Source organism: Stigmatopora nigra, chromosome 8, assembly GCF_051989575.1.
Source record: "Stigmatopora nigra isolate UIUO_SnigA chromosome 8, RoL_Snig_1.1, whole genome shotgun sequence".
NCBI classification, from domain to species: Eukaryota; Metazoa; Chordata; class Actinopteri; order Syngnathiformes; family Syngnathidae; genus Stigmatopora; species Stigmatopora nigra.
In genome coordinates, this window is record NC_135515.1 from 2,471,895 (window position 1) to 2,484,538 (window position 12,644).

The following is a 12,644-nucleotide window of genomic DNA, read 5'->3' on the forward strand; positions in this document are numbered from 1 at the left end:
CACAAAAACACACGTGCACTGTGTGTGCTCAGGGGCCCCCACTGTGCCTTCGGGGCCCAGAGCGACCTGTACTGTACGAAGAAGTTAGAAGTACATGGCAGTCATTAAAACAGTATGTGAGTCACATGTGGTTTTGTCAAGAGAAAATGAAGCTATGTCGTATTGGCTCAAAAATAAATATCTAGTCATTTGTTCCATTGAATCATAGCTTTTACTGTCCTTTTACTGCTTGATGTTAAATTCTAGGGTGAGAAGAGGAATTGAAGATTCTCTCATCTTGTTGAGGCAAGATCCCAATAAGAATATTTTTTCCAGTATTTATTTTGCAAACAATATATATAAATAAAAAAAAACATTCAAGCAAAAGAATTCCTACCTATCCAACTGACTGGGTCATGTTGATCTTGTAACATCAAACTTTGACGTGCCTCTTTAGCAAAGACACGCCTGCATATTGGATGTCTTCTTTCCTGCAGGCAAAAGTGTGTATACACACACACACACATACACACACAAACACACGCTATTAAGTGAAACCAGTAGATTTGCCTGCTTCGTGTCTATCTCAAGGAACTGTCCAGTTGAGCACTCCAGAGGACCCATGGAAGCCATTTTGGGGCGCAGATCCTTAAAGTGAGTCCTTATGCGCCTTGTTTTCTGACTCCCACCCTGCACATGTGCCTCGCAGTTGCAATGGCGACCATTTTTTGAAGTCAAAGGAGGCGGGGTAAACATTTCCAACCCGCTTCCTCACTCCTCACGTTGGCGAGTGCATCCATGTCGGAATTCTTGGCCATACTCATGGATCCACTTGTTGGCCACTGGAACAAAGACAAAAAAGTTAGTTTAAAGCTTCCTTTTTTGGGTTGATATGTTCTCGTACCCCATTTGTCTCCGATGAGCACGGGACAACCAGCATGCAGCGTGTCGCCATCGCATACCTGTCAACCTCGAACCATTTGTGATCTTACCAAATTTTGTTTTCGCCCTTACATATATGTATAAATACATGGAAAATCTTACCACTTTACTTTTTTGTAAAAAATCACGAACAACAAGTGAAAATGAAAGTAAACATAAACAAGGGAACAGGAAACGGAAATCACATGGTGAAAGTGTTACAAAACGAAATGTTTATCATGATCTTTTTTTTTTAGCCAATCAGAGGCGCCGGTACATATATCACTTGGCAGACATGCGTTTCCGGGAAGAAACAATGGCGGATGGTGAAAAATGGCTAGAAAGTGCCTTAATTTATTTTTTTTTCTCAAAATCACCGTTTAGCGTACCATTTTCATGTGTACAGCGTACCAATATAAAAATGGGCTTTCAGTTGTACCAATTACGGCGAGAACGTACCAGTTGACAGGTATGCCATCGCCGTTGCCGTTTCGATGCAAATTCCACCAGAAAATGGCAGCGTTCTGGCAATGACACAAAATGTGATTACGATTCATGTTTCTTTTTCGACTGAAGATGTTTTACCTTCAGAACGGGAACGCTAAAGTTGGCGTAAATGAATGCGGTGGAGCCGCCTGCTTCCACAGAACTGAGCTATTTGACACAAAAAAATATATATATATATTTATATCATAGCATTCCAGCTGATGTTTTGATTTAAAAAAACATTTACTCACATAAATCATGAAGGTTGCCATCCGATTCCCGGTTTTGAGACGAAACACAGGACTGGATGGCGACTGTCAACATAGAAATGTAAAAATAAATTTAAACATTCAATGTAAAATTGAACAAATCAACTCACGGTGGCGTGATCAAAGTGAGGTTCGTAATGACCACCGATTCCATAATTGACCACTTGGAGGTACTCGCCAGATGGGTGTGTGGTGTTAAGCCCCGTAACCATGGAGATCCTCCGGTCCATCTTGGCAACTACGGCATGCGCTGAGTCCTTCAACCACGCGCTGAAATGATCCGCAACATATTGCAACTCTCCCAACTTCCAACAAGCCACTTTTTTTAAAAAAAGTACCTTTTACTGATGCGATATTCTGCCGTGGCTTGTTTCTCTCCTGCCGCCACCACCGATCTTCTCAACTTGATATCAAAAAGAAGAAAATATATCATCATAAACCCCATCTGGGTGAGTTATCATCCCATTTAGCCACCAGTAAAATTCCACATGGCGCCAGAAAGAGAAATTCATTTTCCCTTAAATCTCCTACAAGTCAATATATGCTAATTTATGCCTTTAGCCACAAGCCACGAGCCACCAGAAGGCTCCAGATGTCCTGGCCGTGGATCCAGACGCCGTCTTTAGACTCAAAGTGGTGTCGCGCTCTCTTCAGGAGGCAATTTGTCACTTTATCAAAATACACGAGCTCGTTTCACAATGCCTCAACTCGCCGTGTGTTTCCACAAGGCCGGCCTAAAGCGTGGAAACTCCTAGTGAGTCATGCCAAAAGCTACAACCCACATAGAAAAGAGACAGTGAGTCGCAGTGGATATGTTTAAACTGTTACAGTCGTACCTCTTCTTATGGAATTAGTATCTTCCATGACTTTTTTCATAACTTGAAAATGTGTAAGTAGCAGTGTTTTTTATATGTAAATTCTCTCATTTCATCACAAAGTGATTTTTGAACTAAAAACACAGAAAAAAATGATTAAAAAATGACAATTATTGATTTAAAAGGAGGAAAATAAGGAAATGTAATATACATCTATACTCTTCATTTGAATTTGATCCTAAAAAAGAAAGTCATCACTCATAATTTACTTTCCCAGGCCACACAAAATGATATGGCGTGCCAGATTTGGCCCGCGGGCCGTCACTTTGACACCCGTGCTGTAGACTGAGAAACATAGAGGCGTAATGCTTACTCCGATGAGCGCCAGGTTCTTGATTTGTCGGGATTCGCCGTCTGAGACAAAGTCGTGGTAGAGAACCACAAAAGGACGCAGGCTTAGCACTTCGCGTCTGGCAGGGAGCAACGTAAGGGAGGGATTCCCATTGGTGAAATAGTCACATGACAATTGTATGGGTTTCCTTACGGGCAACAGGTGGCTCTGCGGGGCAGAAAAAGTGATATACGTCTATATCTGTCAATGGCAACACAATAAATAAAGGGAATAAAGTGTCAAAAAAATTACCTGAGGTACTGCCACTCGGCACAATCGCTCATAAGCATCCCTGGTTTTCAAATATTTGGTAGCGGGTCGGCCTAGCGGGACCGGTGGTGTCGCCAACGTCAGCAACTTTTCATATTTCTCCACATTCCGCAAAACTCTCATATTCGTTGGGTCTGAAACATTGAAATATTCAAGATTCTGATATTTATACATTGAATTAGAGTCAAATATAGTTGAAAACCAAAACTATGACAAAACTGGACATTTTACCGTAATGCAGAAGTTCTTGTGACACACTGAGGGCACGAGAGATATTTCCCATCTGGAAAAGGAAAGTGTTGTCTTTTTACAGCCGGGATTTGCGTGGGTGAGCTTTACTTTACTTTAAAGTGAGAAAAGGCCAGATGGTCCAAGGCGTCTTCCAACGTGGCTTCGGTCTCCAGGCTCGGGCGGCCCCCCACGGCCCTAAAGAGTTCCACGGATTCCTGCAGCCACGGGACGGAGTGGTAATAGTCCTCCTGGTCGTAGGCCACCTGCCTCCAAAAAAGAATTTATTTTAGAAAAACTATATTTAATTTAGGCCCACAAAAGAATCTTAAATGTAGCCTACATTCTGATGCATTTCTGTATCTCTAACAATAGGTGGAGCTAGTCACTCCAACGTCTATCTCAGTCAATGCCAACCAATTGAAGATTAAAATACTTAAAAAAATACACATATATATTTTTTAACTCAATTTTTAAACCTCATGTAAGTGGAATAATTAAAATTTGGCCCTTGAGTCCTTTAATTTGTCTTAAAGTGGCGGTTGGAGAAGAAAAAAAAGTTTGGACACCCCTGAATGAAAGTCTCTTTAAATTTTAGAATGATTTTTCCAGCCAAATATCATCACGACTCACAAGTTGGAATGTTTTGTGGTCTAGTCATCTTGCGACTCATGCGAGGAGACCATTTTTTTGTGGCCACATACTTTTGGAAACAAGAGCACCTTGAATGTTTCATCCAGTCATGACTTAACACGCGCATTCCATTTTTTTTTTGGCTGACTTCCACAGCCAAGTCAACTATATAGCTTTTTTCCCCCAAACAATACTTTACAATATTTTCTTTACATACCTTCCCCACTGAGAAGCAGTCGTCTCCGGAGAGGGGCGTGGCCACGGCTGGCGTATAGACGTCCGATAAGCGGTCGCCGCCGCCGACTCTCCTGAAACGACCGGCGGCCAAGCTACCCACGTGGAGCGCGTAGACGTCTTGCAGCCTCAGGAGTCCTCGGGCCGCACCGTCCACGTCCTCCCATTTGGGCAGGTTGCTTTCTTCCTGCTCATGACTCCACCTGAGGGCTAAACTTGATGTTGGATGGCGCCAAATTTTGAAATGAATTGCCAACATGGGAAAAAAATTGTAACTTGAAACTTTCGTGTCTAGGGGCATTTGTAAGTAGAGGTATGACTGTATATAAGGCAATGGTCCCTAAACTGTGTGAGTGTGTGTGTGAGCCAACCTTGGATGTTCTCATCTGCCTGTTGGCTACGGACCACGTTGAACCAGTCTGCATGGAGGCGCTTGAGTAGCGCAAACGCCACTAGTGGGTTGGCCATTCCATCTGATGCTCCACCGTAAAGCTCACTGTGGAGATTGCGCACTTTGCCGTAAAACCTGAGTGGGGAGTAGTGATTGTTTTTGTGCGTAAGATAAGGCAAAATGCAAAAAATAATTCTCACAGAGGTAAAAAAATGACTGGAAAGTTTGATCATTACAAAAAATAATAATAATATACATACTACAGTCCACATGTGTCAAAGTGGCGGCCCGGGGGCCAAATCTGGCCCGCCACATCATTTTGTGCGGCCCGGGAAAGTCAATGATGAGTGCTGACTTTCTGTTTTAGGATCAAATTCAAATGAAGAGTATAGAAGTATATTAAATTTCCTGATTTTCCCCCTTTTGAATCAATAATTGTAATTTTTTAATCCATTTTTGCTGTGTTTTTAGTTCAAAAATAATTTTGTAAAATCTAAAAATATATATAAAAACTAAAATAAACATTGTTTTACATCTATAAAAAAAAACGGAATAATCCAATTGTATGTCTATTGCCTCACCGTGTAACTTCCCTTAGCCTCTGCCACTCTTGGTGGATGTACGTCTTCAAGTGAGCGATGAGCTTCCTCTCCACGTGGATGGCCTGCCGGACGTCCACCAACGACGTGAACATCTCGCACCCGCACAAGCACGCGCACATGTACCCCAGAAGCACGCACAACGTCCACTTCATATCCACGTCAGTTGAAATGGCAGCAGAAGGCAGGTCGGCAGCACTTTGGAGCGCACCCCCACCTCCTCAAGTTTCACCACTGTTCACCAAGAAGCCTCGGAGTCATTTTCCCTTGGCCTGTGGAAATAGGAAGATATTTATTCGCAAGGTTTTTAAAAGGGCGTCCCCTTTTAAAAAAAAAAATCTAATATACTTTGAAAATCAGGTTTGTGCTGGAATTTGTTGAACCAGGCTGACACCTTCTGGCCATTGATGCAAATGAAAATGGATTATAGGTCACGTGATTCTAAAGTTATCATAATAAGTCATTTTTTTGTGGAAAACCAATTGGGATTTTTGTTTTAACTATGTCACAGCTATCTTCAGCAATTCTGGTTGTGATGTCACAACCAGAATGACATTCTCGTTCAATGCTAGCTTGGATCTTTGATTAAAATGTGTGTGCGTGTGTGTCTGTGTGCAGTGGGTTGATGTTTAACCGACACAATTTCATGCAAACTTGGCTTAAACCGCTTTAAGCAAGATTGGACTACTTTTGGACGATGACCTTAGGCCAGGGGTGTCAGACTCAGATTGGTTTGCGGGCCGCTTTATTTAATTTGAGATTTTTTTAGCATATATTTGAACTAAAAACAGAAAAAATGTCTTAAAAAATGACAATTACTGATTTAGAAGGGGTGTCGGCCCAGCAGCTTTGACACAGTGATTCACACAAATGGCAAACCTAATTCCGCAAAGTTTTATTGAACTATACATCACAATTTGACTTGCTCAAGACAACAATTCAAATCCCAGTCATGTTTTGACCAGAAACACAACAATTCATGTTTATCACATGTACGATAGGTTTTATCTGTACCTGTGTTGCAAGGTTATGATATTTTTCTGTTTTCAACGGTCCTCGGTTAGCAATTAGCGGACGATCTTATCGCTCACGTCATTGGCGGACTGGGGTTGTTGTGCAACCTTGACTTGGCCCATTGTTTGTCAAACGCTTGGACTCTGGAGGTGGTGGTGGGCTCGGCTTGGGGACGGTACTGGATGGAATGGGATGGGCGTTGGGGGCTTACGGGCCGCTTTTGTTTGCGCAGGTTCTGCGTCACAGCTGGACAAGGCCTAACGGCCCGCCGTCCAAAACAAACTTTGTGTGCAAATACTTGGCGGATGCCCTAAAGTCATTTCCAAACAGCTGTCTGCTTTGCCAAGATTGTCAAATATTCCAAGTAGTGCATTATTATTTAACTCAGAACACATTTTAATCCCAAATTTTATGGCGATACAGCAACAATTGGAATAATACACTCGAAAGAAATAATTCTCAACGTTCTGACTGATAAATATTATTTTTATGGGCAAAAAAATCATGAATAATAATATTATTTATGAGTAATGTTCATCAAACACCTGTTTGGAAGATCCTATAGTGTTTTTTATTTCATTTTTTGAACATTGTATTTTCACTAGGGTCGCGGGGGGTGCTGGAGCATATCCCAGCTGCCTTCAGGTACCAGGTGGGGGACACCCTAAATGTATGGCTAGCCAATCACAGGGCAGAAGGATACAAACAACCATCCAAGCTCGCTGTGTCCATTAAGCCTACATAGGAGGAAACTGGAGTACCCAAAGAAAACCCATGCAAGCCCTGGGAGAACATGCAAACTCCATATAGGTGGACCGACCTGGATTTGAACCCAGGACCTCCACTGTGAGGCCAAAGCGCTAACTACTCACCCGCTGGGCTAAGAAGCAATAAGCAATATTTTAGTTAATTGTAGTTGCAATACCAATTCTAGCCACCAGTCTTTAAAAATGAATACTATTTCTAATTAGAAAGTGGAATTTTTAGGTCAACAACAACTGGCTATCAAAATAGTCGACTATTGATTATCTTTTTGACGTCATCTGGAAAGAATTGACATTTAATGACATTCTGACACAGAACAAAAGCACCAAATGCGAAAAACGATGGATTATCAAGGACGTTGCTTCACCACGTCAAAGATCAACGGCAAGATTATGTGATCGTGTAGCATGCACGTACTTTTCTTGTACATCAGACTCTGCAGACTGCGTGCACATTGCCTTTTCTTTTTTTTTAGGAGATAAGGCCTTGCGAGCACATTTGCATGCAGAGTCAACAGATCGATGACTTTTACGCAATGTGACGCAGCTCTGAGGGAGGTATAAATACAAGCCACGGAGTGGTAGAGAATCAGATTGAAAGAGCCTTTTTGATTCTTATTCACATTTTAAAAGACTGAAAAAGTTTAAAATGCAGACTGTCCGTCAGTGTTCCACATGTGCGGTTCGGGCCGGGCCGAAACTTTTGGCCTCACAACGAAACCTTTCCAGCAGGAGAGGAGCAGCATGCAGCCGTTTGCTAAGGTACAATTTTCTGCTAAAAATATATCTTATTTTACAAAACAGAACATAGACAAAACATAACCCCACTTTGTCTAAAGAAAAACGTATTAAAATGTACTTTTTTTCTTGAAAAACTAACAATTTTGCATTTCTCCACCCCAGTGGAAGTTGTGCGGGTGTCCCCCTCAGCACCAGAAAGATGGCAACCATGAATTTGGCGCAATGGAAAGAGTCTGCACACACGAGTGCTGTGCCTTTAAGCATGAGCCATCTTTGTTCTTCCCCATCTATTCAGGTATGTACCCAAACATTTTCCTCAACTTTTACTCACAATTCTGCTATGGAAATTCCAATATTCATGGTAAACATTAAAATATTTCTTAGCAGCAAACAGAGCACCTGACCCATGATGCCTTGATCAGAAGAGCGACATTATTGGTCGCCGATGGCAACGGTACACTCCTTTCTCAAAGTACCTACGCTCTAGTGGACGCTTTGGAAGCCTACGCCAAGGTAGGATACTACACAATTAACAATTAATAATCTCTTATGATCAAAATTAAAATTACTAAAATATTTTGGTTTGTTTTCCAGGCTGTCCACACAAGAATCGCCCTTCAAAGACGTCATTTGACTATGTTGGGGAAACTGAGTACAGCTGAGGAAGACTCGCTTCAACGAGCCATTTTTGAACAGAAGGCACAGGTTAATACAATTATTATTCATTATTGTCTTCATAGGCATATAAATATGCCAGACTTAGGTTAGGTTAGTTTATTTTATCTCGTATTCGAGGAAATTCTTGGTTGGAGTAGCAAGACAGACATAAGACACAGAAGACATTGTAGAACTAGTTAAAAAAATAGTTTAAGGGTGGTTTTATGGGTTTTTATAGTGGTTTTGGTTCAGAGTTGGTTAAGGGCAGTCTTAGTAATGGGGATTGCCTAGCAATAATTTGGACTGCGTCAAAAAAAAAAAGTCTAATGTTGTCATTTAAATGGTGATCCTCTGATAGGTCAGCGAACATCTGGATGAATGTAAACGCTTCGAGACCACCTGGATCAAGGCCATTAATTTGTGTAAAATAGCGGCAGAGGTGGCTTATACGTCTGGTGAGTGGACTTTAAAATAGTTGAAGGTTTTTTTGGTGTAATGGTCCATGCCTGACAAAGTTTTTTCATCCTGTGGCTTTTAGGATCTGAACAGGCATCCGTTACCATGACAGCCAACATCCAGTTGGCGCAGTCGCACGCCGACCAGGCCCGACAAGCGGCGGCGGGTGCGGATAAGAAGCTGGCTGAGACAAAAGTGGACGAGATTCAGAGGATGGCGGAGTACGCCGCCTCGTTGGAGGATTTTGACGAGGTCCAAGTAAACGAAGCTTACTTGAGAGAGGACTGAAGAGGAACTAAAGTGCAATGATCAGTCAACAAACATGGACAAAAATGATGCTTTTCCACATTTTTGTTACAATTTGGGGTTCGGAGTTGACTAGCATTGAGGCTCTGTGATTTGCTGCCCCCAGTGGAATCTACGGGGAATTTTACCTCATGCTCAATTACTTCCCAGATTGGGTCTTCATTGTATTTAATTCCTCATTATTTATTTGATTAATATTTAAAGGAGTAAATGGACTGCACAGTTATTAAAACAGTTCATTTTCTGCGCCACTTTTCTTCATTACGGTTAATGTCTCCATGATTAATATAGTCATAATTAGCCATAATTGTGTTTTGAGGACAGTATATTCTTATTTGGGAGAATGTGTTGCATCAGAATTTGCTGATTTGTATAGTTTTATTTCAGTGATTGTATCACGTTGTGAGAAGGAATAAAAATGTATTATTTAACCATGCAAAGGTACAAATGTGTCTTTTTAGATCCTGTTTATCCAAATCATATCATATTGTCCGGTTAATAGGCTTACAAGTGTGGGCATATATTTAGATTTAGGGTCAATTCTCATAAACTATAAAGCATACAACACACAATGACAAGGATAGTTCCAAAACAGAAAAGAAACAAAAGTTACATTCAAACAACCCATTGTGATTTATATTTATACATGACTCTCACATAACCTTTTAATAGACCTACCTGAAGTTGAAGATTTTCTCCGCCAGACGGCAGTCGCACATTCTGTGAAAGCGGAAGTATTGACACTGGCGGACCAAGATGGCCGCGCTCGGGCGGGGGACAACCTTACTCCGTTTACTTCGGTAGGTCCTAATTTCAATTCATTTTAATGACATCTCTTTGCATAAATTAAACTTTACATTTTGATGAAACAACAACCAACTGTGGCTGTTGTCATTTCAATCAATTAAACAATTGGTTTGTATCGAAAAGGAACCCGGAAAACACTGTAAGGTACATCAAGTGACGCAATAAGTGCGCATTTGCCACAAAAACAATAACTTCGTTTATCATCCAAATAGAAGTGATTGACGAAAAAGCTACTTGTCGTATTTATTCACTTATAATAGAAGAAATGAGCAGAGACAACGTTTAACCATCACGAATTACACCTGCGTTCGATGAATTAACAATGACAAAATATTTCCGGGTAAAAAATGATAGAAAACAATACTAATCTGTAGTATTTTGGGCCAGATCCCGGCAACAAAATTATTCTCGATGGCCTCACAATACTATTTTTCATTTTAGTCTGCGTTTACTTATGCCCATTTTGCCCACTAACTGGCCTTTTGCAATGAGTTGATGCCTATTTCATGAAATCTTAAAATCAAAGAAAATCATGTACATACTGTTCCTAAACAAATTAAAACGATTTACAATTGTATTTTCCCCTTACAGGAGCAACGCTCAAGTATTATGCAAGTGTGGTCAATCAGCAGGATGCGCCTTAGCGAGATGGAGAAGCACGGCAACATCATTGGCTGTGGGCGGCGGCCTGTGTGCCATTCCTTTCACTCAGGTAAGACAGTTTTCCCTATTAGAGTCCCTTTTATGATCATAAATGTCTGAATTTTCCGTTGCAGGTTCCGAGTCTCGGTCACGATTCTCTGATCAGGCGAGCAGCCTCGCTGGTGACTGACAGTTCCAGTACGTTCCTATCTCAGAGCACTTTAGCGCTCATAGATGCTATCACTGAGTATTCCAAGGTGAGTTCGAACAAACGCTGAAAACACTTTAATTCAATTTTATTCTGGTCATAACTGTAACTTGTATTGGTTTTGAAAACAATGTGTACTATGACTATCTCTAAAAAGGCCCAAAGCGAGATGTCATTGGACATAACATGTGACAAATAAGAGCTTTTTTCTGTTATTTTCAGGCTGTTCACACACTGGTCGCACTCCAAACACGTTATCTAGCATCGCTGGGAAAACTGAGCCAATCAGAGGAAGAGTCCATCTGGCAGGTGATGGTTGGACAGCGAGCCAAGGTGAGTTTCGGTCTTCTACGCCAATGCTGACCGCCGTAGTGGTTATGTGACATCATCCCGCGTTGCCTTCCGGGACAGATCGGCGACAGGCAAGATGAGGTCAAGCGATTTGAGGCGGTGTGGATCAACGCCCTGCGCTTGTGTGAAACAGCAGCTGAGGCCGCGTATACTTCAGGTGTGGAAAAAAAATGGGTTTCTATAGCGTCCGGGTTTAATGTTGATTCCTTTGCATCAATTTTATTGGCACAAAAATCACTAGAAATGCCCTAAATGCTAATTTACTACTTTCCCAAACATGTGAGCTATAATATCAAGTATTATTTTAAAATAGATCAGTAAAATATATTTAAATATATATAATAACACCAATGTGATTTCATGTTTTCAATGGTTGTCATACTTTTGTCAAATATAGCAAAAATACCTAAAATTGAACGAAAAAGATCACAAAAAACAGTAAAAATCAATGAAATCGTACCTTCTGACCTGACCTGATGTGACTTTTGCAGGCGCAGAACATGCGTCCGTCACCATGCAGACCAACATTCAGCTGGCTCGAACCCAGGCCGAAGAGGCGCGGAAATTCTCCCGGGATGCCGACAAGAAGTTGCTGGAAGCCAAAGCTCTGGAGGTCCAAGCGTCGGCCCAACGCGCCGCCGCTTTGGAGCAGAACCAAGAAGATGTGCCTGAAGCTTACCTCAGAGAAGATTGAGATTATGACAGGACAACCCCCGGAAGGGTGAAAACCACTTGGTTGGGGAAAATGTGGGATTGCCTTTGGTGGAGGGAAGGTCAGTGAATTTTGAGGTGTTGTTGCCGAGGACAACAACAAAGTGGAAGAAAACTGCTTGATTTCTACTTGTCTTTGCACTCTTTGTACAATTCAGAATGTCACTCTTATGTTCAACTTGCTTGGGCAACATTAAATAAGAGTGGGAATTCTGATCGATTTTTTGGAGAAATGAGAAAGGTTTGTTCTTGAAATTAAAAATTAAAAAAGGGGGAAAAATATTCAAATTCACTCTTCATTTCTTCAGTCTTTAAATCTCATTATACTTTTATAATGACAATAAAAACATTCAATTCAATTAAGCTTTATAAACATATGCAGCTTTTTAAGTTTTCTTTCTGGTATCAAAAAAGCTTTGGAATATTTTTTTGTATTACATTACTTTCACTTTCTCAGAAATATCAACTCTTTTTTTTGTTTCTGTTTAGTACTACTATACACAAAATAAAAACTTCGTTTCCAAAGTTGGCCCGCAGAGGGCGACATTGCTGCTTTTTTCCACTTTATTTAATTCAATCAACTCAGCAGTAATGGATTAAATATGTGCTCTTTGAAGTGAAATCATATCCTACACAAAAATACCACAATTGTTTTTACTTGGTCAAAAACAAAAAAAATATCTAGACCCTTTTTTAAAATTACAATGTTAGGGAACCTAAAAATAGAAGAAAAATACACAAAAATTTGGAATTGAAGGCTTAACTCATTCA

The 12,644-nt window shown here is 40.9% G+C and overlaps 3 protein-coding genes across 4 annotated transcripts; 2 read left to right on the plus strand and 1 right to left on the minus strand.

The window, feature by feature from the left end:
• Positions 1–633: 633 nt before the first annotated feature.
• p4ha3 (prolyl 4-hydroxylase, alpha polypeptide III) lies at positions 634–5,483 on the minus strand. Its single transcript, XM_077722783.1, has 14 exons — positions 5,199–5,483; positions 4,598–4,752; positions 4,210–4,436; positions 3,476–3,625; positions 3,363–3,414; positions 3,114–3,265; positions 2,844–3,029; positions 1,994–2,058; positions 1,766–1,925; positions 1,638–1,700; positions 1,486–1,554; positions 1,368–1,424; positions 884–941; positions 634–821 (listed from the first exon to the last, which is right to left on the minus strand). Exons 1-14 carry the CDS (start codon positions 5,369–5,371, stop codon positions 751–753), a joined length of 1,638 nt encoding a protein of 545 aa, XP_077578909.1. The 5' UTR covers positions 5,372–5,483; the 3' UTR covers positions 634–750.
• A 2,117-nt stretch (positions 5,484–7,600) lies between these two features.
• On the plus strand, positions 7,601–9,594 carry LOC144201038 (diablo IAP-binding mitochondrial protein-like). Of its 2 annotated transcripts, none has more exons than XM_077723472.1 (6): positions 7,601–7,756; positions 7,898–8,030; positions 8,120–8,248; positions 8,330–8,440; positions 8,751–8,847; positions 8,931–9,594. In XM_077723472.1, the coding sequence occupies exons 1-6, from the start codon at positions 7,644–7,646 to the stop codon at positions 9,134–9,136; spliced, it is 789 nt and encodes a 262-aa protein (XP_077579598.1). In that variant the 5' UTR covers positions 7,601–7,643; the 3' UTR covers positions 9,137–9,594. The 2 variants fall into 2 exon arrangements, with proteins under 2 accessions (XP_077579598.1, XP_077579599.1); XM_077723473.1 differs by having other exon boundaries at positions 8,123–8,248.
• A 246-nt stretch (positions 9,595–9,840) lies between these two features.
• LOC144200432 (diablo IAP-binding mitochondrial protein-like) lies at positions 9,841–12,417 on the plus strand. The gene is made up of 6 exons (XM_077722588.1): positions 9,841–9,954; positions 10,553–10,673; positions 10,738–10,860; positions 11,034–11,144; positions 11,223–11,319; positions 11,654–12,417. The coding sequence occupies exons 1-6, from the start codon at positions 9,911–9,913 to the stop codon at positions 11,854–11,856; spliced, it is 699 nt and encodes a 232-aa protein (XP_077578714.1). The 5' UTR covers positions 9,841–9,910; the 3' UTR covers positions 11,857–12,417.
• Positions 12,418–12,644: the final 227 nt, after the last annotated feature.

Coding starts and splice junctions, on each gene's coding strand:
- p4ha3 (XM_077722783.1), bottom strand. CDS start 5,371: ATGAAGTGGACGTTGTGCGTGCTTCTGGGGTACATGTGCGCGTGCTTG. Junction 4,437..4,597: donor GGCAGATGAGAACATCCAAG/GTTGGCTCACAC, acceptor CATCAAGTTTAG/CCCTCAGGTGGAGTCATGAG. Junction 1,555..1,637: donor TGGCAACCTTCATGATTTAT/GTGAGTAAATGT, acceptor TGTGTCAAATAG/CTCAGTTCTGTGGAAGCAGG.
- LOC144201038 (XM_077723472.1), top strand. CDS start 7,644: ATGCAGACTGTCCGTCAGTGTTCCACATGTGCGGTTCGGGCCGGGCCG. Junction 8,249..8,329: donor CTTTGGAAGCCTACGCCAAG/GTAGGATACTAC, acceptor TTTGTTTTCCAG/GCTGTCCACACAAGAATCGC. Junction 8,848..8,930: donor AGAGGTGGCTTATACGTCTG/GTGAGTGGACTT, acceptor TGTGGCTTTTAG/GATCTGAACAGGCATCCGTT.
- LOC144200432 (XM_077722588.1), top strand. CDS start 9,911: ATGGCCGCGCTCGGGCGGGGGACAACCTTACTCCGTTTACTTCG. Junction 9,955..10,552: donor ACCTTACTCCGTTTACTTCG/GTAGGTCCTAAT, acceptor TTCCCCTTACAG/GAGCAACGCTCAAGTATTAT. Junction 11,320..11,653: donor TGAGGCCGCGTATACTTCAG/GTGTGGAAAAAA, acceptor TGACTTTTGCAG/GCGCAGAACATGCGTCCGTC.